Here is a 27,828-nt window from a genome sequence, read left to right as displayed (position 1 = left end):
ACTTACGAAGGAGTCGCTCGCGACTAGCACCACGTTGGGCGCAACGGGCCAAACCCCAGCAGCTCCTCGCCTCTGCCCACCTGCCCCGGGGTCTGGGGCTGCCAGCGCTGTGGCTGCGACCACCGACACCCACAGCACCAGCATCGCAGAGAGCGGCTCAGCGGCGCTGGGCCGCCGCCTCCCTCTAGGCACGCCTCTGGAGAGAGGTGGGCGGGGATCACGCAGTTCACAGTTTGGTTTCCTTCTAGCGTTTTACTGGCAGAACTACAATTCCCAGCGGGCTGCGCATGAGCACATGCGCACAGGGGGCATTCCTTAACTCACATTAAGGCCTTTTAAGCAAATACCGAGCGTGCTAAAACTCAGCCACTTTCAGTCACGTGAACGATGCCTGCAGAATGCGCATGCGCTCGGACTGCTGCCTTGGCGTTTGGAGGAGAAGCATCTGTCCCAGGTGGGTTTGGGTCGCTCGCTGTAGCTTTTGCAGAAGTTGGAGGCAGTACGCGGTTGAAATGATAACTGGCGAGAGATAGTGTCAGGGGCCGGGGCTGCTCATTTTGTGTCGCGCAGGCATGGCTGAGTATCAGCCGAGACCGTGAACTAGGCGATGATGAGGTGGCAGCGCGTCTGTCACTTAAGTTAGATGGGGCGGTTCTTTGTGGGGCTTCTGACTCTACAGCCTCAGGTACGTTGTGGATTCGCGGGGCTCTCGAATGTATTCCCTTGAGGAAATTGCTAGCCTGCCACATCTTATTGTCAGTGCAGTAGGATTGATCGTGCTCCGTGGAGTGGGGAGCGGGGCGCGGGGCCTAGTAATCATGTTCTAGACGGGGAGAAGCTTAGGTGCATCTTGCCTTCAGAGTGCAAAAGAGAGAAGGGGAACAGGTTCTCGCAGGAAGAAATGTTGAGCTGTGTGACTAGTTGGATTAATCGGCACAGGTTCAGAATACCATTGTTCTGCTGCAGAAAAATCACTGGTCTCTCTTGACTGTTGAACTACTTTGGAGAGTTCTGGAAGAAGCCAATTTCTGCCCCAGAGCCAAATTTTTATTTCATTATCGTAGTTTTAGTTATATAATTTGTTCGTCACGTTAGTCGTGTTAATATTTTGATAGGAAAAGGAGAAATTGTGGTACTTAACATAAAATCAACTCAATATTCTCTGTGATCCTCACTTTCATCATTTTGCAGATAGGAGAACTGAGGCTTGGACAGGTGAAATGATTTACCCCAGATTACACAGGGAGCCAGTCTGAGCAGGATTTGAACTTCAGTAGTCTGTGCCCGAACTCACTGCAGTTCTCTGTTCCTAGTTAGTTATAAAATTTCATGACTTTCTGTTGAGCCTAAACTCTATTTGTATAGACAAATTCTTAAGAAGCATTCTAAAGCCCCGTGTGAGAATACAAACATAAACAATAGTTCCCTTCCACAAGGAACTTACGCTGTAGGGAAACAAAACTAACATCCATGAAATTGTAGTTGTATGGTACGGGAGGTAATGTACATAGGCTACCTCAGGATCAGGATATGTTTCAAAAATTTGTTTCGAGTTAATTCTGAATGTGGAATGCATCTTATCATAGAAACATTGTCGACTGACCTTTAGATTTGTAAAAACTATATTTATCTGTGGTGTGGTACTATTTCTGTGAACAATGTTTACTCTCTATGGCCTTGTTTTCACAGGACATATATTCTGAAGTCCTGGTTAGAATGACAGGGACACATCTCTTTTTTCCTCTCTCTCCCTTTGGCAGTGCCCGTGGGAGCAGGTGCTGCAGTGAGTTGGAGCAAGATGGATATTTTAGGGCCCCAGAGATACAGTGCTGGAAAAATCTTAAGAGGCTTCTAGTCCTACTTCCCATCTGACATTCACTTTTTCTTGCAACATTCCTGCCAAGTGAATTGTCCAGTCTGTGCTTTTTTATCTGTAGTGATGGGAATGCACTTCCTTTGAGCAGCCCGTTCCACATTTGTCATGTTTAATTATTAAAAGTTCTTATTTTGAGCTGAAGTCAGTCTCCCTCTACTTTTAATCATTCGTTGGTCCATTTCTCTTCATTTTTACCTGGGTAATCGCCTTTTCAACAATACTTCTTGTTTCTTTCTTCACCATTTTTTTTTTTTCCCAAGGCCTTCCCCATTTCCTTCAGCTCATTACATAACTGTAACGTTTCTTCGTCATTTTGATCACTCTTTTGTGGACATAAAGCATTTTTACAAATCAGTAACTATCCGAAAAGGTACTTTTGTGGGGTGTTTGTGCACGTCTTTATGTGTGCACATGCCTACATATGTGTCGCAGTGAGGGTAGGCACTCCATTACATGTATGTTTAAATCATCAGTTAAAGATTTGTATGTTAGAGATTTCTTATCTCTAACAATATCCATTGTACCCACAGCACTATATTCTGCCTTAGGAAAAGGAGGCTAAGTGTGAAGTTAGCGAGTACATGGAATAAAATCAGGATTGTCTTCACCATTTGTGATTCCGTGAATATTTGTTGATTATCTACAATGTATTAGACACTGTAGGAAATAAAAGAGAGTAATAGAAATAGTATTTGCTTCTAAGGAACTTCCAGTTTAGTTGTGGGAAACAAGCACATTACCTTTAAATTTAATGACAGTATAAAAGGTATAAAAAATATAGTTAATTGCCAAGCATACAAAAATAAAACCCAGACTATCCCAAATTATGCTTTGGAGGATGCTCATGTGCTTCAAAATTAATTGCTGTTCGTTAAAGTAAATGTTCCATCATAACATAAGTTTTAGAAATGCTAGGTTAAAATATCTTTGGGCCTTTAGGACTTCTCAGAACCCTTAGAGTGCTAATATACATTTAGAACGACTGTAAAAGAGTGAGATATATAATGTGAGTATTAACAAAATTAGTAGATGGTGTATTAATACCTTTAAGCATAGGAATATTCCTTGGAATACTTTTTGGAAATGTTAGTATAGATTAAAAGTGTTAGAAGTTCAGGGGTGCCTGGTTGGCTCAGTTGGTTAAGTGTCTGACTCTTGATTTTGGCTCAGGTTGTTACCTTATGATTTGTGACGTCTAACCCCAGGTCGGGCTCTGTGCTGACAGTGCTGAGTCTGCTTGTGATGCTCTCTCTCCCTCTCTCTCTGCCCCTCCCCTACTCATGCTCGTTCTCTCTCTCTCTCTCTTTCAAAATAAGTAAATAAGCTTAAAAAAATAAAAATAAAAGTGTTAGAAGTTCAAACTAGTGAGATTCATCTGAGAAGCTTTTATGCTTGACACTTGAATTTGGCTTTGATTACATGTACCATTTGAGTAGATAGAAGCAAGTATGAACAGGCTGAATGAGAGAAGCAAAGATGTATAAGTGGAAAGTATTGGGGGATAGTGAAAAAAGTAATGTGAGCTGATACTGAAAAGAGTTGCTTCCTTTCTCATTTTAGCAAATTGAGAACTACTGCCTTTTGGAAGGGGGAAAACTAAATGTTTAGAGTAGGCCTTCGGAGCTGGATAATCCACCATTTATTGAGTACATATTACTCAATAGTTGTTGGGATGTAAGGAGCTCTGAAGATATAATACTTTTGTTTGGGGATTTATTGATCTGGGAGTCAGGAGACATCAGTATAACATAGTAAAAAAATATTGGCTAAGTTCGAATTGAATAGCTCAACTAATATGTTTCAGTGTTTCAGAGGATGGAGTGATCTCTTTTGCAGGCTTTACTCTGGACTAGTATTCATGTGCTTCAAAGAAGATACTTGTGTTTGGTGATAGCATCTTTTGAGGAACATTGGTGAGAAAGTTACTTCTTGATACACATTAGGGTTTTTAAATGTGTCGAGAAAGTTTGTGGTAACCATGTGGGTTAGGAATAGAAAAAAAAGTAGTGAAGTTGATTGATAAGGACAGTAAGTAGATAAGGAGAATAGAACTAATATGCAGTTGACCCTTGAACTATGTAGGAATTAGGAGTGCTGATCCCTACCAAGCAGTCAAAAATCCATGTGTAACTTTTACTCCTCAAAAACCTAATTACTAGTAGCCTACTGTTGACTAGATAAAACATCGATATTATACTTATCGATAATACAAAGTTAACACATAATTTTGTATGTTATATATATTGTATACTGTATTCTTACAATAAAGTAAGCTAGAGAAAAGGTTATTAAGAAATCATAAGAAAGAGAAAAAATCCATTTCTAAGTGGACCTCAAACCAGTGTTATTTGAGGGTCAACTGTGTAACATATTCAGGCACTGCATTTACATACATATGAAGTAAGTGATATAATCCTCACTTTACCAATAAGGAAATAGGCTTCGAGTAGTTAAGTAAGGTGTCCAAGGTCGGGTTGTACTGGAGTCCAGATGTTTCTGACTAAGTTGTGGTTTTGTGAGTGGGTATGGTATCATGAAGGGGCTGACAAAAATCTAGGGTATTTTGTAAGAACAGTGTTGAAGTGACTGAGTAATAAATTACAGTCAGGTTGGTTTGGAGCTCAGAGAAGTTAGTATAATGGATAGAATCAGGTTTTGACTTTTATTTTACCTTCCCTCCTTGCCTCTCTTGTTTTAACTTTTATTTTACTTTCTTAAAAATTATTTAGATCACAATACTTTTTGTTTTACATTGAGGCATTTTATTTGCATGCTTGTATTACATCCCTAGAAAAAGAATCTCAGAATTTTACCCTCCTGTGTGTTTTCCTCTTGCTTCTTCCTGTCCCTGATGCCAACTGAGGTTGTCAGTACAGTGAAATCAAGTTGGCAGGACGGGAGCAGATTATTCTGCCATTTTTCTAGATCTTTGAGTTGTACATCAAATCTGGAACTGATCACTCCACACTTGTTTAACCTGCTGGTGAGGTTCACAACAGTTTTCCCAGCTCAGTGATCATCATTGATTTCAAATTTGCCAATGTAATCATGCTTCATCATCAGAGTTAGAAACCAGATGATGACTTTGGAGCATGGCCTAGTAAGAACCTGGCGTTTGCCTCTCTTTTGTCATTGTTAATGCTCTTGAGCATCTGCCAGGACATTCATGAGCACCATTGTGGTGGCATGGAAAGACGGAGGAAAGAGAAGGCCCCAGTACTTTTTTTCTTAATAGTAAGACTGTTTTCTCTGGAACTAACCACTCTATTTAAGTATACTGCCAGTAAACTCACTTTCTCTTTTTTGTTCACCCCCACCTGCTTCACTTAAATTTTATTTCCTTGTTTAAAGTAGCATGGCTTTTTTTTTTTTTTTTTTCAGTTCTTTGAAGCCACTTCCATTCTGTCCATGAAACATTCTGAGTTAATTTTGATAGAATTTATTCCAGAGATCCCATCAAAAGATACTTAGAATTATATCATGTTGAATTTGTGTGAATATTTCAGATGGTTATTTAGATGGGATTTTTGACATTTTAAAAAGTGCTCTCTAGTTTCATTAGATTATAAATTAATCTAGTTACATGATGTGGGCAACGTTTTACGTATTTATAATTTTATTTTTATTTTTATTTATTAAAAATTTTTTTTTTTACATTTATTTATTTTTTTTTAAAGAAACAGAATGAGACAGTGTGAGCGGGGGAGGGGCAGAGAGAGAAAGAGATACAGAATCTGAAGCAGGCTCCAGGCTGTGGCAAGCGGTCATCACAGAGCGTGATGCGGGGCTTGAACCCACAAACTGTGAGATCATGACCTGAGCCGAAGTCGGACGCCCAACCAACTGAGCCACCCAGGGGCCCCTAGAATTTGATTTTTAATTTAATTTTTTTTAATGTTTATTTATTTTTGAGAAAGAGAGAGCACGAGTAGGGGAGGGGCAGATTGAGGGAGACACGGAATCCAAAGCAGGCTCCAGGCTCTGAGCTGCCAGCACAGAGCCCAACATTAGGCTCGAACCCATGAACATCGAGATCATGACCTGAGCTGAGGTCAAATGCTCAGCTGAGTCACCCAGGCATCCCTACATATTTATAATTCTTTACATGGCATAAAACAGGGTCACTTTAGTGTAGTTGGGCTCCACATAGGGAGTAAATAAGTGGTATTAATTGTCCTTGATTCAAAATAAAGTAGCATAGAAATAGTTGATACTCTTGTCTTGGCTCAATTTTTTATACTGTGGTTAATGTATTTTGAGTTTCTGGAATGTTTTTTGAGCATTTTTCTGATTGCTTATGGATGTTCCTTTTATCACCAGAGTCTGTGGGAACACAGACCAATTCAGAAAATTGGGGAAAGAAGAAAAGATGAAAAATTATACCTAATTATTCTTGTGTTTTAAATTATGAATTATGAAAATTAAACCTGAATTTTGTATGTTAAAAAATTCACAGAGTTTTGGGTTATCATCCTTTTTATTTGCTTAACTATTTGATGTTTTACTTTATTTAGGTGGATAATGGTCAAGGAACAATCTGAAATTCAAGTCAAAAAGGAGGTAGAAGATAATAGGTAAAAGGTAAGTGTCCAGAATGCTAAATATGTAACAGGTAATTGGAGTCTGTTTTTACTTAATGATTGTTTTTACCAATTCCTTTCAGAGGAAGGGTGGGATGATATACCTCTAGGCTGTGACACCAGACTATAGGTCATCACAAAATACCTTTGGACTTTTGTTACTAGATTTAAAAGTATCATGTTTTGCTTTTGTGTAATTTGTTTCCATTGTCATTATTATTATTATTTATTGTTTTGTTGTTGTTACTTTTTCTGTATGGAGTCTTTGTATGTGCACAACAGAATGTAGTTGAAGGTTCCATAGCTTTAGCTGGGGTGTGTAGCAATTCATCCACCTACATTTGTTAGTTTTGAGGTTTAACATTTTGGCATGTTTGATACTTTCTAACTTTTTTAAGTGCAGCTGTTGCTACTTTCTATGCTTGATATGTTGAATAAAAACCCTTTTGGTTTGGTACTATAAACCCTTTAACTGAGTGAAAGTGTGCAAAAATGAATGCTTTTTTTTTTTTTTTTTTTTTTTTTTTAAAGAATGACATGCGATTGAGAAGAAAAAAATAGGAGAGATTGTCAGGGGAAAGTGGGTGCGGCTGTGGATGACCATTAAACACACTTTGTGGAAGAATATTAAAGACACTTAAGAGAGCTAGATTTTACTTTGACATCTTCGATGTGCTTGAAATAGAGGGAAGTGTCCCAAATACAGGTGTACGTGGTTACATGGAATCATTTTTTAAGTAGATTTTTACCTTTGTTTGTTGATACCTTGTAGAAGGTTAGTGCTTAGAAAAACTTTTTTTAGAAAATGAATGGATGAGCCTCTCTCTTCTCCACCCCAGCTCCCAAAATAGGAAGAAGGTTTTAGGCCTAGAAAGGGACAGATTATTTTGTCTTTTCAAAAATAAGTTAATCTCCTGAAACTGATCTATGTCTATATATCTACCTTGTCCATATCTGTATATCTCTACCTGTATAAATGTTTTGTGAAGAGAGAGGGCCTCAGTGCTAGCATATTATGCTAAATTCCAAATCACGTGAAGGATTAGGAAGAGAAGAATAGTGATTCCACTGCAGCAAGAGTAATTGTAATTACATGTAGGGACATATAGGGATATGGAAGGGTATTAAACATTAATTGGTTACCAAGGGAACAATGGAGTTTATCTATTGTGGTCTTTAAAAATAACTCATGTAGAGGCATTTAACAGCTCTGTGTTGGCTGCTGTATGTAAATCTAAACTTGTCTGTCTGACGTTTAAGGTCTTCTGTAAGTCTAGTGCTCTACATTATCCACCAAGCCTCATTTTCTTCTTGTCCTCAGCAAGTCCCTTTTGTTCCACACTGCTCAGTTTTCTCATTGTTTCCTACATGTGTTCATTCCTATTTCTCTGCCTTGGCTAATGCAGTTGCTTCTGACTGGAGCAATCTCTTTCCTCCCAACATTCTTAAATTCTGTGTTTTCCTAGTACCCCTTAATTACTTCACATCACACTTTTCCTTCTTTGAACTCCTATTGCAGTTGTACTCATTATCCATAGTTAGTGCTTGATTCTCTAATGACTCATATCTTAGGTCTTTCTTTTGATTTAGATTATATTCTTTAGAACAAGAGCCTTTTTTTCTCTCTGTGTGTGTGTGTGTGTGTGTGTGTGTGTCATTTGCAGTGCATAGTTTGGGAGTTGCATGTAGGATAAGTGATGGCTGGTTTTACCTTGTTTTTATTGTCTTTTTAAATTTATTATTGTGAGAGACAGAGACAGAGAGACAGAGAAAGCAAGCGGGAGAGGGGCAGAGAGAGCCGGAGACTCAGAATCCGAAGCAGGCTCCAGGCTGTGAGCTATCAGCACAGAGCCCAACAAGGGGCTCAACCCACAAACTGTGAGATAATGACCTGAGCCCAAGTTGGCCACTTAACCAACTGAGCAACCCAGGCACCCCAGTTTTACCTTGTTTGAATGTGCTTCCACTCAAGGGTTGGATGATAGAAAAGATGGTGATCCTTTTCCTTGTAAAGTTGAATTCTTCCGTTTGCTTTTGTTTAGACTTAAAACTGTTTTTTTCCTTTTTAATTTTTTTTTTTTTTCCTCCTTGGATGTCTCTTGTAATCCCTTGCTGTTGGTCCAGATTAGTTGTTATCATCATTGATTTATCTTCTGTTTTAATCTGCAGAGTTACCTAGCCAAGATAACTTTGGTGTGAGAAAATTTGAAATCAGCATTGAAATTTATTGCCTGTTCTGGTCAAAGTCTGTAGGCTATAGAAAAAAGAAATACTGAAGTTTGCATCTATAAATGTATACCAAGATAAACTCAGGTAAGAGAGCAGTTTCTAAAATAAGAGCATATGAAATATGCTGCTTTAATGTATAATTAACATAATTAGGCAAAAAGTCATTTTTCTGTGTATTTAAGGAGCCTGATTCTAGTTGCAGATAAATTGATTTATGATATGTTAATTTTTGTATTACTTTCCACCTAACATTTTTTAAGTCAAAAGGATTGGGCTTCTTTTTGTTGTTGTTGTTGTTGTTCTTTTGCTTTTTATTCCTTACTTTCTTAAACTCCTTTGATCTGCACTTCTGCTTTAGCCTCTTTGGGTATACAGGGTGTCACTGTCCCATATCAGTGAGCCATCTTCTTGGTTCATCTTGCTACTGTGAACATCTGCAGTCTATAATGACTTCATATTTACCCAGGTTTGTTTCCTGATGAGATTGGAGTTCAGTGGAGTTATCAAAAAATACAAGTGTTTCTTTTTTTCAACATTTAGTTGTGATTGAATTTGACTTATTTACCCAATATCAGAGTAAGTTGTGAAATCTTAAGGTACGTTAGTTCATTTAAAATTAAATTAACTAGGGGCGCCAGGGTGGCTCAGTTAAGCGTCCGGCTTCAGCTCAGGTCATGATCTCACAGTTTGTGAGTTCCAGCCCCGCGTCAGGCTCTGTGCTGACAGCTCAGAGCCTGGAGCCTGCTTCAGATTCTGTGTCTCCCTCTCTCTCTCTTCCCCTTCCCTGTTTGTGCTCTGTCTCTCTCTCTTTCAAAAACAAACATTAAAACAATTTTTTTAAATTAAATTAACTAGCTTATGAGGTACCCGAGTGGCTCAGTTGATTAAGTGGCCCACTTGGGCTCAGGTCATTATCTCACAGTTCGTGAGTTCGAGCCCTGCATCAGACTCTGTGCTGACAGCTCAGAGCCTGGAGCCTGCTTTGGATTCTGTGTTTTCCCCCCTCTCTGCCCCTCCCCTGCTCACACTCTGTCTCTGTCTCTCAAAAATTAATAAATGTCAAAATAATTTAAAATTAAATTAACATACCTTAAATTTAAATGAAGAAATATTTTACCTACCATTTGAAATATCTTTTTATGGTTCAAATTAGTGCATAATCCTCTAGCATTTTCATTGCCTTCATTTAAGTGTAAACATCACATGTATTTCTCTCACAGAATTTATACTACTATAATTCTGCATGACACTTACCATGAAGAAAGTTAATTTATAATTTATAGAAACCAGTGTTAAAACAATATTTTCTTACACTCTTACATCATGGTTACTGAAATTTGTTTATGTTCATATTTTTACGTTGTAATTTGGGCTTATTCTACTAAATCTTGCTTAATGTAGAATTGGATTGAAGTTGATGTGTATTTTGGGTCCTGGTACATTACATCATCTGTGTTTTATCCAACTATATGAAGAATGAGTATAACTCAAGTACGACTCAATTTTAACAAATATTTATTCATGTGTCCAACTTGTCAGATAATAGGTGCTGGCAATAATACAAAGTAGTACACAACACAACTACAGACAAAAATCCCTGCCTCCATGGAACTGGGTTTGGGGGAACAGATAGTAAATAAAATAAGTAAAATATATAGTGTATAAGATGCTAAATGTTAGGGATGCAGTTAAGGCAATATTGGGGTTGGGTGTTGGGGGTGAGGAAATGTTGAAATTTTAATTAGCTTGGCTAACCAAGGTTTCACCAAGCAATGACATTTGAATAAAAATCTGAAGAGGTAGGGGAATATGCTATATGTACCTTAAGGTGGAAAGAATCTTCCAGGGAGAAGGAATTGCATATGCCTTTTTCAGATAATTAAGTTTGTTGGAACTATTATAATTAGGCAGGTATTATTGTAGGTTCACTCAGGGTTTTTATTTTGACAGAATGTCCAGCAAGGAAGTAAAGACTGCTCTAAAAAGTGCTAGAGATGCAATCAGAAACAAAGAATACAAAGAAGCTTTGAAACATTGTAAGGTAACCAATGTTTTGTTTTGTTTGTTTTTCCTTCCACGGTGAAAGTGTGTTTCCCATTCACAAGCATTATGGATGTAATAAGTGTATCATTTATTGTCTAAATATAACAAAATGCCTGGGTTGTTTAGTAGCACCATTAGAATGGTTGTGCTAGGACAAACTACTTCACCATTCTTAATTTTGTCTCTCTCTGTATTGGTAACTTATCAAAGTCATGTTCTTAAAACCTGAATACCTCTGTGGTATCTTTTGATGGGCTGTACTATGGAGCACTACTGTATCATAAAGTTCTTCTTCTTTAATGGTATGTTGACATTGTAATTCTATTTGGTTTGTGAATGGGAGACTCAAGATTCTAAACCCCTTTGTATGCTGCTGATGGGAATGTGCCTGTCCAGAGGGAGGAATTGTATGTGCAAGAAGGAGAGAGTAGTGGTGGAAGTGAAGTCCTTGGGAAGGGAAGAGAGGATGGGATCCCAAGTTTGAGAGGAGAGTCTTGATACTTCTTCCATCTTAGCAGGAGGAAAGATAGGTGTAAATCCAGATTTGTAGATTGTCAGATTTATAGATTTGGGGGTAGGAAGAGGGGCATGTTCCCCTCTGATGTCTTCTATTTTCTTAGTGAGGTATAAGCTGAGAGCGGAAGAGCAATTGCATAGGAGGTTTGAGACGAAGGAAGGTACGAAGTAGTTGTTATTTATTGGGACAACAAACTTACTAGTAAGGTTTGGAAAGGATTGCCAGGCCCTACTGAATGTCCATTTGAAGTTTCATGTTATTGAAGGGACATCAGTGAAGTCAGTTGTGTAGCTTCTCCCTTCATGTTCAACTTCTTAGGCCTAGAAATGGGCATGTTGTGGGTCAAGTATGAATGTTGAGAAAGATGATGGAGAAGAGAGGAGAAGGAGTTGAGGATGTTTGCAAGGGAGTGATGACAGTGATGGGTCAGGGGAGTCTAAGCTGGGGAAGGAGGAATGAGAATTGAGAAGTGGGGCAGTAGTAGAAAAGAGGGCGGGGTCAACTAATTGGACATGTCAGAGGTTAAAGCATTGTTAGCTTTGGTAGTTACCCCATTTGTTGGGTTTTTGGGAGGCAGCATTGTTGGATAGAATGGAATTTGTGCTATATAGATTGGTGACAGGTTGCTAGAAGTGTTATGTGGATGTGTATAAAAATAATAATCTGGCTCAACTCATGTCAATATTCTTTTTTTCTCTAGAATATGTAAAATCTTAACTGATTTCATTTTAGCTACTAGTTTTGTTTTCTTACACTAGAACCTATTGGTTTTCTATTTCAAACTTTTACCTTAGCAAATAGCTGTTATTTCTGAAAGCAGTAGCTCTACATATAATTTTTATTCCCGTTGACAGGTGGTGTTTAAACATTCATCACCACTATTTATTTTGAACATATTTGATATAGTCACATTGGGGTCAGTCTGCTTTCTTACCCTACAATTTCAGTGAAAACTCTCATCTGTCTAAGAGAGGGCAATGTTGTCGTAGTGAAAGAAAATGTGGGAATTGGTTAGGGTGAAATGATATGGAAAACAGTTTTGTGAATTGACCTGTAACAGTGTGGAGTGGAAGCAGGCAGGATGGTTGGGTGGTATGAATACTTTTACTCTTTTTACACAGCATTTTCAGGGAGCATGGGGAGGCATTTGATGGAGGCATCAGGATTACTTGGGCAGCTTTTAAAAAATATGACTCCTATTTTTGACCTGTTAGATTTATTGATCAGTTGCACTCCTCCTCTCCTTGAGGAAACTGAAGACCAGAGACGTTAAGTGGCTTTCTTAAGATTGCTCAGTGGCAGGTCCAGATTTCCTGACACTCAAGTAGACTGTCTTTAGTTGCTTTTTACCCATTAGCTTCCAAAATTTAATGACCTGCTCTTTTAATTTTTTTAATCAGACAGTGTTAAAACAAGAGAAAAATAACTATAATGCCTGGGTTTTTATTGGTGTTGCTGCAGCCGAGCTAGAACAACCTGATCAGGCCCAGGGTGCCTATAAGAAAGCTGCTGAACTAGAGCCAGACCAATTGCTGGCTTGGCAGGTATGTACAAATTTTGTGCCCTATATTATAGTAAAGAAGTTATTCCCCTTTTTTAAAAATATAGGTAACAGCTTTAAACTAGGCATTTAAACCTTTATTTAACCCTCAGAAGAAAAAAAAATTAAATGTACTGGTTTTCTACACCAGCAAGTTAGTTAAAAAAAAAAAAAAAGATGCCAGTGATGCTGTTTTCCATTATTTAACATCCAAGCCAATGGATTATTTCTAAATGTGAGGATTAGAATTGAAATATGATTATGTAAATCTCTAACTTAATTCTGTGTGTATATGAAAGACTTATCAAAAATATTCTTTATGCTTGAGGGAAACATGTATATTAATATGTTTTCTAAAAGTAAAGTATAAAAAATGTGCAGTCTGTTTTGAATACGAGTGAAATTCTGTTTTCTTATTTAATGGTCTTCATGTTTTTTGTTGGCTTCTCCAACTTCTTCATATTTAATAACTTTGTTTCCTATCTCAACCACATCTTAGGAACTGTGATTTCTAGTAGGTAGTAGGAGAACATGAACCTGTTTGCCTCATGTTATGTGAGCAAGAACATGAGTGGGGGTATCTGGTGACACACTTAGGGAGATGCCTGCTTTTATTATGTATTGATTGATTTAGGATGTGTGATCTTTAACTGAAGCAAAAATTACAGTCTCCACAAAACGCTTGGATTTTTTTTTATTTGGCCGTATAAAAGTAGGGTCATCTGGTAATGTCTTAAGAGTTAAGATTATATAATCATTCAGAAATATTTTTTGTTGTGAAACACTTCACATGTATTTTCGGAAGTAAAGAGAATGGTATAATGAGCCCCTCTGGCTATCACCTAGCTTCGTTAAAAATCCACACATTTCAGTATTTTTTCATCTATACTTTCATCTATTTTCCCTCACCCTTAATTATTTGGAGGCAAATCCCAGACATATTGTTTATTTGTAAATTATATTTTTTTAATCACAAATAATCTTTATAGATTGTCACTTTGTTTAGCAAAATGAATGTGAGAATGTTGTACTTTTTGGAAGAATAATCTCTATTGTTTCCTATTTTAGGGGTTAGCAAGTTTATATGAGAAATGTAATCACATAAATGCTAAGGAAGACTTACCTGGTGTTTACCAAAAGCTCCTGGATCTTTATGAAAGGTAATCACTGTATGGGGAAAGGCAGTGTCTTTAAAGTTTTAATTGGAATAAACTGATAAAAACTTATGTAGAAGTACTCCAGACATTTACTGGGAATTGAGAAGCATTTTTCTTTCATACTTTGGTTATAGAATTCCTTGATTGTGACTGAAACAGAATCAAAACACGATTAATAAGAGGACTGATTAATCTGGGAACTTTGATATAATTTTCAGTTAAGACCATGGAAGATATTATTTCTTAAACCTTTTATTTTTTAATAGGAGGCTCATTTTATAAAATTTTCTTGTGGTATGAAAGAGGATATGTTCTAATTTAAAGAAGATACGTTCTAATTTAAAATAATGCCTGAATGTATTACTGGGATTTATTAATTTTAGTATCTTAAGTCCTTGGTTGTTTTCAATAATCAGATTCAAAATCCTTTTTTTTTTTTATTCTAAGTGTTGACAAACAGAAGTGGTGTGATGTCTGTAAGAAACTTGTGGATCTATATTACCAAGAAAAGAAACACCTAGAGGTTGGTAAATGATTTGCTGGACTGGTAGACTTCTTTTAATGAAACCATTATTTAAAAAAAGCTTTCAGGGTGCCTGAGTGGCTCATTGGTTAAAGGTCCAACTCTTGATTTCAGCTCAGGTCATGATCTCACTGGTTTGTGAAAGTGAGCCCCATGCATCGGGCTCTGCTCGGCATTCTCTCTCTCCCTCTCTCTCTGCCCCTCCCCCACTTGTGAGTGCGCGCTCTCTCTCTGTCTCTCTCTCTCTCAAAATACATATATAAACATTAAAAAAAAGAAAACTTTGATTTTAGCTTGAGAGAAATTTTAAAAAATTACTATGTAGTATGATATTAAAAGAATATAGAGAGATAATACCAATTACAGTATTTTGGAACTTTGAAATTTTAGTTGTCATAACTTCCAAACCCTTTTGAAACTAGGCAGGGATAAATAAATAAACAAAGGCATCATCTGTAGAATTTAGTGACGTGTTTGTAGTGCACCCATAGTGGATGCTCTAAGTTAGGAAGTTTGGAGCATGTAGTCTTATTCCAGTTTCTACTCTGGTATCTTAGTCATACTTCTAAAGTAAGGGCTGTGTGGATTTACCTAGTCACCTTTATTGTAGAATTCAGAGTAAATGGAGTTCTGGGCTTTTGCTGTTTTATGTATTAGCAGATGAAAATATTGCTGTTTGTAGATTTTATATTTTTTGCACTGGCGTTTTTGATATTTAAGACAAAATAATGATTTAAATCTCCCTCTTCATAGGTGGCCCGAACATGGCACAAATTGATAAAGACACGGCAGGAGGAAGGTGCAGACAACCAAGAGCTTCATCAGCTGTGGAGGAGATTGACTCAGTTGCTGGCTGAGAGTACTGAGGATCAGAATAATGAGACCCAGCAATTGGTATTGACCCATTTATTCCCTACAGTTTGTGTCATGAAAATTGATCATTGAATTGAATTTAGCAAATGGAAACATAATAGTGTAATATAGAAAAGTGCCGTATGTCAAAATTGTTATGAGTTCAGTTTTAAATTGATAGAAGTTCTTGCTGACACTGTCAGAATTATTGGCCTGCAGTCTCATACTAAGTCCGGACAGAGTGGAATTGGTACTTAGGGTATCATAATTTCCTTCCTTGTGTTCATAAGAATCCACAATAAATCAGTTATGTCATCACTGTGAAAAAGAAACTATGAGCTTGGCTTTCACTAAACTACGGTAATTTCTAAAGTTGTACCTACTTAAAGATATGTTTCTTTATATTTTTGAAATAAAAGTACTGAATTATTTTGAGGTTTAGCAACTCGAGTATTTTGTTTATGGTATTTATTTAGGGTACTTATATCTAGAAATATTCCTTTTTGGTGTACAGTGTAGGGCACAGTGAAGTAATTGAAAAGAATTTTTGAAAAGATTAAAACAATTCATTGATTTTGAACTGTAGTTGGAAAATGCCTTATTCTACTTTTTTATACTTCTAAGTTTAAAAGTAAACTTAATTTCTTATAATAAATAATCACTCACTGTACACTTGTAACTTGAATGGACTATTTATTTATTTTAATTTTTAAAAGTTTATTTTTGAGAGAGAGCGTGCACAGTGGGGAAGGGGCAGAGAGAGAGGGAGACACAGAATCCAAAGCGGGCTCCAGGCTTTGAGCTCTCAGCTCAGAACCCCATGTGGGGCTCGAACCCACAGACTGTGAGATCATGACCCGAGCCCAAGTTGGATGCTCAACCAAATGAGCCACCCAGGCACCCAAATGGACTTTTTAAATATAAGCAGTTATAGGGGCGCCTGGGTGGCTCAGTCGGTTAAGCATCCGACCTTGGCTCAGGTCATGATCTCACGGTTTGTGGGTTCGAGCCCCGCATCAGGCTCTGTGCTGACAGCTCGGAGGCTGGAGCCTGCTTCTGATTCTGTGTCTCCCTCTCTCTCTGCCCCTCCCCTGCTCACCCTGTTTCTCTCTGTCTCTCAAAAATAAATGTAAAAAAAAAAAAAAAAAAAAATTAAAAAAATATATAAGCAGTTATAGACTGTAAAGGATGGGAAGTTCATTTTTTTTTGTATGTTTGTTCATTTGTTCACTCATTAATTTATTCCTTTATTCAGAAAATACTTATTAAGAACCTACTATATTTGTCAGGCAGTGTCCTAAATGCTGGAGATAAAAATAACAAAAATAAGATTTGCATTTGTCTGTGTATTGGTTTATCTGTGTATAGATTTAGTTGTGGAAAAAATTGAGCAGTGACAAAATTAAGTGGTTTGCCAACTTCTCTCTCTTTTTTTTTTTTTAATGTTTATTTTGAGAGAGAGAGAGACAGACAGAGCGTGAGTGGGGGAGGGGCAGAGAGCGAGGGAGACATAGAATCCTAAGGAGGCTCCAGGCTCCAAGCTGTCAGCACAGAGCCTGATGCGGGGCTCGAACCCACCCACTGGGAGATCACAACCTGAGCTGAAGCCAGATGCTTAACCGACTGAGCACCCAGGCACCCTGCCAACTTCTCTTAAATGATGTCTTTATATTATGACATCATGTGAGTATAGGTTACCAGAATATCAAACATATACCAAAATAAGTAAAAAAAAATTTTTTTTTTTAATTCTCTGTATTCTCCTCTATGAAAGAGAACTAATTATACTTGCCATGTTAAGACTTGATTCTTAACTGTTAAAATATGAAAAGAGGATTTTGGCGGTGGGGTTATTTTCACCTTGAATTCTAATGATAATTTCGTTTTATTTAAATGTGTTCATGAAAAAAGGCATCACTTGTTTTCCAGATGATAATTTCATTACTATTTTTTTAAACCCCTTGTGCTAAACACCATAAGTTAGGCTTCCTTTTTTGCGAGATCATTAACTTGATCAGAACAGTAAAATTTTACTTATTTATGTAGACTTTATACCATACTGTACAAAGAAAATTGGAAGTAGTGAACTGTATTATGAAGTCACGGAGATTCATTTTTTAAAATGGTAGAACTTCTGTAATTAATTGAATAGTATCCTTTAGAATGCTTGATTTGGGTTCTAGTATTGCTATTCTGGCTCAAATACATTTAGAAAGCTTCTTTTGGTATTTTCTTCAAAATCACTTAGTAATACTGGATAAAAAGTGATTTTATTATAGTTCAGTCATATTTCTGGTTTTATTTTGATAAAAGCATAACTTCATAAATTTTTTTTTTAAGATTGAAGATTTCCTACCATTGAAGATGTTCCAAAGGACATGCTGGTGATTTTGGTAGAGATATTTTAAAAATGATCTGAGCAGTAGCAGTTACACTGCTATTCATGATTATACCTCTCCAGTTGACTACTTTATAGGGAATAGCAAGCACTTACAAGAATGTTTTGTTAAATTCATAATTCTGATTTATATAGTTACCCTCATTAGTTCAGTGCAGTCTCCTGGCCAGTTGGGGTTAAACTGTATTCAAAAACCTACGTGCCATTTTTTTTTTTTTTTCTTCATGAAATTGTCAAGACCAGATAATAAAATACATTTGCAATTAGTTGAAGTTGTATCTTGTATAAGTGAGTCTTACATGTTCAACTGTTTACTACATTTGTCATTTCAATATGCTACAGATGATAGGTTTTTTGTTTGTTTCAGCTTTTAACTGCTTTTGAGAATGCACTGGGCTTATCAGAAAATATTCCTAGTGAAGATCACCAAGTACTTTATAGACATTTCATTCAGTGTTTATCCAAAGTAAGTTGATTTTAAAAATCTCTGATGTGATGTTTATATTCTAATTAGGAAAGTGTTCACAAGTATATTTTACTATTACTTAGTTTATTTTACTTTGATATTTTCTAGTTTCCTCATGAAATTGCTAGGTTGAAGAAGGCCTGTGAAGGAATGATAAACATCTATCCCACTGTACAATATCCATTAGAAGTGCTTTGTTTGCATTTGATTGAATCAGGTAATTTCTTCTTTATTATATTGTGTGTCCTAAAAGTGTATGAGCATGTGAGATTGATGTTGCTATCAATAAAAAAAATTGTTTCAGTGCCTACAGTGTGCCAATGTATTGTTTGAATATTTCTGGATATAAAAGGAAGTACAGTATGTTGCCTTTACGCACACGAAGAGGCTAATAAATGTAGGAAAGTATAGTGACACAGAGGAATTATGAATTCCTGAGTTCATTGTAGATCATTGAAGTCTTTTGGAAGGTGGGAATTGAGGAGAGTCTTAAATTTTCCATACAAATTAGAAAAACTGGAGGCGGTGAAAGGAGCTCTGAGGGCATGAACAGAAGTATGGAGAGAGCTAGGTTGCAATTTTTCGGAAGAGTAAGATAGTTTCACTTGCTCTACTGGAAGGAATAACTAAAGATAGATTTTGGTTGAATAGGTTAGACCATATTGCATAGGGCTGTGAATATCACGCAAAGGGTTTTGTGAACCATGCACATTCTCAGTGTTGATGTTATGTTGCAGTGTCACAGGTACATAGTTACACATGCTGTAATACTGTAAAGTAATGGAGCTTATAAATGATCTCCTTTTTTAATGAAATAGAGTAAATTCAAATCAGAGATTATGTCTTAACGTATGCCTCTCCTTTCCTGGGGAGAGGAGAGAGAACTGATGACACCTAGCTTGCTAGGAGTTATCAGAACCTGTGTCTGCCGACATCTCGTGCCCAGGGCTGGTGTTCAGTCTGTTTACAGGAGGTTGACCCAATTGGTTTTCACACCAGTCTCTGTCCTTTCTGTCAGTATCTGTGCTAAATAGATTGTTTTTCATATAATTTGACCATCACTTTTGTCCATGCCTGTATTCAACTGATCTGAACAAAGTTCATGGAAATTAGTCACTGAAATGGAAGTAATTTGTGTTAGTGATTATAAATTATTGCAGAGCTTTACTAATTGTTTTTACTTTGTTGCTAAATGAGTAGATCTGTGGGAATGCTTTATGTATGAATAACCATCACATGTTTCATTATAGAAAAATTGTTGAAAACTAGGGCTAGAGGTAACCGAGGGAAAATGCCTGTTGGAAAATATCATTGCATCTATCTTGGCTCTCCGCTTTAAGTTTCCCTTCTAGTTCTGCTTGTACTTTTTCCCGGCTGGTGTCTGAATTTAAATTCAGAACTGTTACCTTCAGTCTTGTATTTTTTTGGTGAGAATTAAGCAGATCCCCTTTTCTTTAACTGACTCAGAAACAGACTTGCAAGAGCACTTTTCACTAATGTGAGAGAAGAACTACTAATTGTTTCAGCCAGTCAACTTATGAAGTATAAAATCAAACTAATACGGTAGTATGCAGGATAGATTGTATAGAAGATAGACTAGATTGGGTAGACTAAATGATCTTGGGAATGAATGAACTGTGAACATATGTGAATATGTTCTACTGTAACAATAGAAAGTAACACCTGAATGAAAAAAAAAAAAAATAGAAGAGATTTGTTAGAGGTAAATGGAGGAAGAATATAATTTTACTTTTAGCTCTCTTGAAAAGTTGGTCTAATATAGAATGATCATCTGTAAGAAAGTTGAGTGGTGGAGAGGAGATGTTAGTGGACAAAGGGAAATGTCCATCTGGCTTGCTGATGAGAGATCTGTACTAAGACTAGACATAAGGTTTAGAGATCACTTGCATGTTGGTTAAAGTGAAGTGTGTGACTTTAGAGGATGACTAAAGTACAAAAAGCTGAAAACTGTCTTGGGTGGTGCTGGATGGCTTAAAGGGAAAGGGAGGAAGAAAGCAAAGAGGAAAGTAGAAAACAGAGATGCAGAGAAGTCTCACAGGAACATGGAGGACACTGATGTGAAGTAACAGAGAAGGCTCAAGGAAAGAGCATTTCAGAAAGATCTTCATTGACATATTGAGCAGCTAATTTTATGATTGGGAGGCCTTTATTTAGGGCTATTCTTTCTAACCAAGGCGATTGAATTGGAACTTAGATTTCAGTGATGGGAAAAGAGTCCAAAGAAGTGGTTAGCAGATATTAAAAGAAGCAATCTAGGGATTTGACCGATTGCGTTTAAGGGAAAGGAGGAGGAAGGATACAAAGGGGATGGTAAACTTTTAGAGGAGTGGGAGGATTATAGTCGTGTTGCCTGCGAGGAAGTTTCAAGAAGAAAGGGCTAGTTAACATTTTTGATTTGCATTGAGGTCAAGGAAGATGAGGCATAATAAGAGACTTTCAGTATGAGGAGCATACTTGTGAATTTTTGTGGGTTTTCTTTTTCCACTGACAGGAAACATAGTTCCAAAATTCACCTAGTTTCTTCAGATTTTAACATGAGACACAATAGGTTCCCAAGATAAATGGGCTGATTTTTGTAATTGGCCTCTGGTACCCATCCCTCCACCCCTTTTTCTACTCTTACAATTGCTATTGAGAAAGTAATGGCTATTGTTCACCCTTTTCTCTCTATTTTCTTTCAGCTATTAATGGTTTTTACTATTCCCTCATTCTTGACCTGCTCATGGGCCAAATGGCACAAGACAATACTTGAAATTTCTTTTTGAAGACTGATTGAAAGCTTTCTCAATAAGCACATGTATGCCTATAATGTAGATTTGTTGAATAAACATGGCCCCTGTATTTCAAAAAGATTACAAAATTATACAAGTTAGATCAACAAAGTCTGCAGTTTTGCACGTAAATTCAGTATTTGACAAAGCATTCTAGTAAAGAGAGAGTAAGTGGGTTATGCTAAATGATTAGAGAGTGTGTTGGTTTATGTGAAAAAAAATCATCCTTGGTGAGGGTATTTTGTAGAACTGAAAGAAAGAGAGGTTTATATCCTGGTAAAGGGGAGTGGGTAGGTGGATATTCACACATATGGTACATCAAGGAAGAGTTTTTTTCTTTGTGGGATCTTTGGCTGTAAGAATTTGTGGGATGGAGTGGTTCAGGCTTAGGTACATTCTAAGGTAAAGCATCATTCTTGGCATAGAACTTTGACAGTTAATGCAGGACAGTAGGGAGCTGTGGTTAAATATTTCTTGTTTTCTTTTCATTGCTTCTCTAAACCAAACTTTCTGTGTATTAAGAACTTGTGAAAATCTGTAAGGTCTTTCAAGACTGACCTATCCTCCTCCAGTGTGCTTTAGTATCTGCAGAATGTGGTACTTCACAGCAGTTAATCACTGGGTTCTCTTACACTGGGGACAAATATATTTGGTTCTCTTTTGTCCTCCTTTGCATGTTGAGACTTGAAGATTCATTTTCAAAATGACTCAGTTTATAAAGCTTCACATAACAAGTAGTGAATAGCTTTTACAGTTGTCAGCTGGTAAAATGTTATTTTGTGCTAAATGACCTCAATTTATTTTATTTTGCTTTATAGCTGAAATGGGGGAGGATAAGAAATCTTGGTTCTTCAAATCCAAACATGAAAAAGCTCAAGATTGTGTGCTCTGGAAATATTAGAAAATCTGTATGCAAATAAAAAAATGAGTACATGCTGTTTTGTTTTGTTTTTTCCCCAAGCTAGGTTTATTTAAAAGAAAAATTCTATAGTAGTAATCAGTTTCTTTGTGATGTCAGCAATTGATTAGTTATTTTTAAAAATCACCTTGTTTTGGTGGTAAACTTTAGGAAACGGAATTCTCATCGGTATTACTGAGCATCTATCCTGAACCTCTTCAGAACACCTTTTATTCTTGGAGATTTAGCATTCATTGGCCCCAAATCTAACTTGTTTTATTGGCAAATAAAAATAATATTGTCAGACTTGTTTTCAGGTTGTTAAATCTGGAATCTTAGGCTCTTTTAAATGTTAAAAAGAGCAGATAAATTAAATAAATGATTTTCTATTCAAAAGAATTCAAGTTTATTTCCTGTTTCTAGTCTCCACCTATTATTCAGCTAGTATTCTCAACAAGAGTTAGTATGGAGAAGAGGGGTGAGGATTGGAGCTTTGGAATATCCCTCATTTCTACATAAGATCAGTGATGTTGTTACTACCGTTGATGGTTTGGGGGAACACTAGAGAAAATTCCTCTTTGTCATATATAGAGAATATGTTTCCCAGGGCTAGAACATAGTCTGCCCAAATCTCTTGATTTCTGTAATTGTGCTCCCAGATGTTAAGGAAAGTTTATCTTGTTTTAAAAGTTTCTCTTGTTCATCTTAGCCTTTTAGAAACTGTTTTCATCTACCTACCCATACTTTGTTTACCTTTGTAAGTTTTTAGGTACCGTGCTTATGGATGATCTTGAAAGATGCATGGTTGGCTTCTCTTCTTTCCATCACAGGTGTGTTTTCTGTAATAAGGGCAGTTTATGTGGCCAAGGTAGCCTGTCACGAATTACATTTCTATGGAATAAGAGAGTTTTGATTCAGATGGGTAGAAATTTAAGAATTTATTTTTTAATGTTTTATGCATTTTTTGAGAGACAGAGACAGACAGAGAGAGAGTGTGAGCATGGGAGGGGCAGACAAAGAGAGGAAGACACAGAATCCTAAGCAGGTTCCACGCTGTCAGCACAGAGCCTGACAGGGGGCTCGAACTCATGACCTGAGCTGTAGTCAGACGATTAATTGACTGAGCCACCCAGGCGCCCCAGTAAAAATTTTTTTAAAAAATATTTATTTTTGAGAGGAAGAGAGAGAGAGCGAGAGAGAGAGGGAGAGAGAGAGAGCAAGAGTGTGCATGGAGGAGGGACAGAGAGAGAATGGGACAGAGACTCCAAAGCAGGCTCTCTGCGCTGGCAGTATGGAGCCATATGCAGGACTCGAACTCAGCAACCATGAGATCATGACCTGAGCAGAAGTCGGAAGCTTATCTAAGCCACCTAGGTGCCCCTAAAGTAAAATTTTAATAGCTATTTTATTTTCTTTTCTAGAAGGGTGAACATTTTAATTTTTCCATAGTAATTCTCAGCTATTACTTATTAGCAGACTAAGTCTTTTGGAGGATCAGTTCATAATGGTATTCTTAAAGGACCATTACAATATTTAATGGATGTCTATTGTATACAAGGTACTATGCTAGTCCCTACCCTCCAGTTACTGTTTAGCTACAGATGTAGAAACACAGGAGATATATATATACATATGTATGTGTGTGTGTGTGTGTATATATATATATATATATATATATATATATATATATGTATATATGACTAATAATAAAGGTGGTCTATGGTATTGATGAATTCTATAGGCCTGTGGTTCTTAAAGTATTGTCTCTGAACCAGTAATATCAGTATCACCTGAGAACTTAGAAATGCCAACTTTCAGGTCTAATATCAGACCTATGAAGTCAGAAACTTTGACAGTGGGGCTTAGCATTCTGTGTTTTATTTTTTTTTATTTTTTATTTTTTAATTTTTTTTAACGTTTATTTATTTTTGAGACAGAGACAGGGCATGAACGGGGAGGGGCAGAGAGAGAGGGAGACACAGAATCAGAAGCAGGCTCCAGGCTCTGAGCCATCAGCCCAGAGCCCGATGCTGGGCTCGAACTCATGGACCGCGAGATCGTGACCTGAACTGAAGTCAGACGCTTAACCGACTGAGCCACCCAGGCGCCCCATCATTCTGTGTTTTAACAAGTCTTTTGGGTGATTCTGATGTCCAGTTTAGACAATATCTCTGGTTGAAAAGGGGAAAAAATATCCCACTGGTGTGCTTGAGAGGAATAGGGTATATGGAACGAGGCATGTCTGTTTTTGGAAATTAACATTTATGGAAGCAATAGTGAGAACACATTGGGAAAAGAAAATTCATATCTAGAAGCGTAATAATAGCTGGCTCAGGTCTTTTTTTACAAGCTAACAAAAGTAGTATTTCTTCCAATTTGCTTTCATATCTCACCAAACAGTACTGAAGTTTTAATTCTTTAGCCGTTACGAATTTTTTTACTAACTTGGACTGCTAAATCAATATATAATATCATAGATTATGTATTGGTGTGTATCTGGTTTTGAAAAATTTGAAACAGATAACCTAAATGGTAACATGCAAAGAATTTATCTTTGACATCTGTGACTGAAAGGGTGGCTCCACATGGGGGTATGTGTTTTAAAAAGATTTCAAAAAAAGCATCAGGCTGCTTTTTCAAATAAATTAGTTTAATTTAATTGTTTCAAATAAATTAGTTTAATATTTATTCTTCAGGTTGTAGTTTGTTGTAATTAGTTTTTAAGAATTTTCCTGTGTGATTAAACAATTTATCAAAGTGGTGAATACTATGCACAGTTTATTCTCAAGCAGAAGTCACATTTTCCACATGTTTTTATGCTTTTCTGGGAATGGAAATCCTGAGATTGAGGTTGGAGAAAATGGAAATAAAACAAAATAAATAATATTTTCTAAACTAAATTATTTTACCAGAATAAATTTGAAATAAATATAGGCATTACATGATTGTTACATAAGCTTAACCATTAACGTATATAGGAAAACAAAATTTTTGAAAGAATGCAGAAAGGTGCTACTGGACTTGTAGACTTAAGAAGAATGTGACTAAGTTTTTGTATAGTGTCTTGACAAGAAGACTGTCTTTTAATCCCAGATTATGGAAGAACACTAGATAGGGCATCCTGACTGTCACATCTCTAGCAGCACATGGTTGCCCAGGGAGAGAGAATGGTGAAGACACTGTCGTTAGGGATTCCTTCATTTAACAACCGAAATTGTTAGTGCTGAACAGCAAAAGGAGAGCTGGCAAGCAGGAGGCTGTGTGTCTTAGCCTAATGGCAAGTAGCGGTAGGTTTCCTGTTTGAAACCTTGAGTATGACTACAGGTTCAGTTTACCCATACTGCAGTGGATAAAGTGGTTTCTACTTCCAAAATTTAAGATGAAGAGCATAAGTTTTTAATGAAATGTTAAAATTTTTGGTGTTTGTTGGTCTATTTAAGTTTTGAATTCCTGGAATTGATATGGTGAAAGATATGTAAAATGATATGTGAGATTTAAGTATGTATGCTTTGGCAATTAGAAATTTGAAGTATTAGATCCCCTGGGTGGCTCAGTCAGTTAAGCACCTCACTTTGGCTCAGGTCATGATCTCGCAGTCTGTGAGTTTAAGCCACACGTCAGGCTTTGTGCTGATGGCTCGGAGCCTGGAGCTTGCTGTGGATTCTGTGTCTCCCTCTCTCTCTGCCCCTCCCCAACTCAGGCTCTGTGTCTCTCTCAAAAATAAATAAACATTAAACTTTTTTAAAAAGTTTGGAGTACGTATGCTAATCATTTTTCCCTTTTAATTCCAGGCAGTCTTACTGATGAAGGACAGCAGTATTGTCGCAGACTAGTGGAAATGGATTCAAAAAGTGGTCCAGGCTTCATTGGTTTGGGGATTAAAGCATTACAAGACAGAAAGTATGAAGATGCTGTTAGGAACCTAACTGAAGGCAAGTGTACAGCATAGAGCATGTAACACGAGGTGTAGCTGTAACCAAACTCAAGGGTCTCACTGTTTGGGGTCCTTTAAATTGAACACAACCCAAGGAAGTGTTGAAAGCAAAGAACTTTTATTACTTATCACGGTAAGGAGACAGGGAGATAGCTTTCAAGGCGGTGTCTCCCCATGGGGTTTGTACAGAAAGTGTTTATTCAGTGTATTGGGCAGGGGCAGAGAGCTGGTGTAGACATTAATTTAATGTACACATATTCTCTTCCCCAACTTAAAGCTTTTCATGGGTTTCTGACTGCCCTTAGGATAACATCCAAACTTCTTCACAGGGTTTGCAACCTTCTCGAGTCTGATTTCTTGGCCCTTCCTTCATACTTTGCTAGCTCCCATGCTTCATTTTCAAATATAATGAATCCATATGCTGTTACTTAGGCACTTTGGTCGCGGTGTGCATGCTCAGTATATCAGCATGCTAGTACACACATTGTATGTTTAAAAAATGGCAGAAAATCCCATTCGAGGAAAAAAATCTTAGTATTACAATGAGCTCAAGGTAACTTCAGGATCACTCAGGTGGGCTTTGGTACAGGTCCGCAGCTCCATATCTGCTCAGACTGGCTCATGCCATGGGCTGTCAGGTAAAACACCTAGCAGACTCCTGGGTAGGTAGGAACCACTGGTTCTGCAAAACAAAACACATTCTGTCCCTGATTTTGTCCCTTCCCCTCCTCTCTTCTGCTGATAGCTTTCAGCCCTCTGATCTGAGTAACTCCGCCTTGCGTCCTAGCTAACATAGTCAGTAGGTGGTTATCTTTGGGCCTTTCCTTAAGGAGTGTATATTTAAGGGGCATCTGGATGGCTCAGTCAGTTAAGCATTTGACCCTTGATCTCAGCTCAGGTCATGATCTCATGATTCCTGAGATCAAGCCTTTTGTCCACCTCTGCACTGACAACATAGAGCCTGCTTAGGATTCTCCCTCTCTCTCTGCCTCTCCCCTGCATGCTCGCTCGCTCTCTCTCTCTCTCTCTCTCTCTCAAAATAAACAAAAACATTAAAAACAAAAAGGAACATATATTTAAGATAGAAGTGGAAGAAATATGCTTATATATTCTGGATCTGCTTAGGTCTGAATTCCAAAACTGTCACTCACTAATTCCCAGACCATGAGAAAACTAATTAAATTATCTGTGTCTCATTTGTAAAATAAGGATAATTATATATGTTTTCACCCTGCTGCCGCCCTTAGGAATCTTTAACATAGTTTTGCCAGGAAACTTTAACTTAGTTTTAACATTTGTCACAATGGATAGACTTACATTCAAGTAGAGATCTGAAAGACAAATGTAAGCTTGGGGTGGGAGGAGCTTTTCAAGCCAAGAGCTGAAATAGCCTGAGAGGAGAGCACAGCTGGAATTCAAGGTGGTTCAGCAAGATGTGAGAAGGATGTATGGGAGCAGGAAGAGTTAAGAAATGATACTGGAGAGGGGCCTTGCACACCTTGTGAAAGAGTTTGCATGTTAAGGGCAGCCAGGAACCTGTGGAATGTTTTGAGCAGAGGAATCTTATAATTCCATTTGTATTTTTAGAGCCATTCTGGCTGCAGTGTAAAGAATGAATTGGAATGGGTGGCAAGCACTTACAGGGATCTGGGATAAAGATGGTGGAGATGTGAAGTGAAGAAGCGATGGTAGAGAAATGGATTGGAGCGTGGAATCAATGTAGGGAATGATCATGTATGAGAGACAAGGGAGAGGGGAGGGATCTGATTTGGGGGAGTAGATGGCGGTGCCATTCACCTCACTGGTCATAGTAAGTTTGGATTTTGTGATTGCTTTTTTCCTTTTAGGGTTAAAGGAAAGCCCTCTTTGCACAACGGGGTGGTATCATCTGGCCGAAGCCCAAGTTAAAATGCATAGAGCTAAGGAAGCTGTTCTTTCATGCAGTCAAGGTATTCCTGATATCTGCATTGGTGGCCAACTCTGTTTCTTTTCATGTTAAAGGAGAAAGTTGGTGGTTTAAAAA

General features: G+C 37.3%; 2 protein-coding genes across 7 annotated transcripts in view; one reads left to right on the top strand and one right to left on the bottom strand.

The window, feature by feature from the left end:
- The window catches only part of ARSK (arylsulfatase family member K), a 45,358-nt gene extending 45,095 nt beyond the window's left edge, over nt 1–263 (bottom strand). Inside the window, exon 1 of the mRNA XM_045498570.1 lies at nt 7–263. Within this exon, the coding sequence (XP_045354526.1) occupies nt 7–144 (138 nt within the window). The 5' untranslated portion in view covers nt 145–263. The remainder of the gene's footprint in view (nt 1–6) is intronic.
- Nucleotides 1–27,828, top strand: part of TTC37 (tetratricopeptide repeat domain 37) — a 167,569-nt gene that overhangs the window by 78,058 nt on the left and 61,683 nt on the right. The window contains exons 1-12 of one of the 6 annotated variants that reach the window (XM_045498529.1): nt 366–454; nt 6,391–6,457; nt 8,626–8,769; nt 10,636–10,726; nt 12,646–12,789; nt 13,854–13,945; nt 14,390–14,465; nt 15,219–15,359; nt 18,083–18,181; nt 18,290–18,398; nt 25,663–25,803; nt 27,653–27,754. In XM_045498529.1, coding sequence (XP_045354485.1) covers nt 10,637–10,726; nt 12,646–12,789; nt 13,854–13,945; nt 14,390–14,465; nt 15,219–15,359; nt 18,083–18,181; nt 18,290–18,398; nt 25,663–25,803; nt 27,653–27,754 — 994 coding nt within the window. In that variant the 5' untranslated portion in view covers nt 366–454; nt 6,391–6,457; nt 8,626–8,769; nt 10,636. Of the gene's footprint in view, nt 1–365; nt 686–6,390; nt 6,458–8,625; nt 8,770–10,635; nt 10,727–12,645; nt 12,790–13,853; nt 13,946–14,389; nt 14,466–15,218; nt 15,360–18,082; nt 18,182–18,289; nt 18,399–25,662; nt 25,804–27,652; nt 27,755–27,828 lie in introns of those variants that run through there. The other 5 variants (XM_045498552.1, XM_045498538.1, XM_045498545.1 and 2 more) reach the window with 5 other exon arrangements.

The sequence above is a fragment of the Leopardus geoffroyi genome, chromosome A1, assembly GCF_018350155.1.
Source record: "Leopardus geoffroyi isolate Oge1 chromosome A1, O.geoffroyi_Oge1_pat1.0, whole genome shotgun sequence".
In the NCBI taxonomy this organism is placed as follows: domain Eukaryota; kingdom Metazoa; phylum Chordata; class Mammalia; order Carnivora; family Felidae; genus Leopardus; species Leopardus geoffroyi.
Note: the sequence above shows the minus strand (reverse complement) of the source record. Positions and strands in the feature narration are given on the sequence as shown.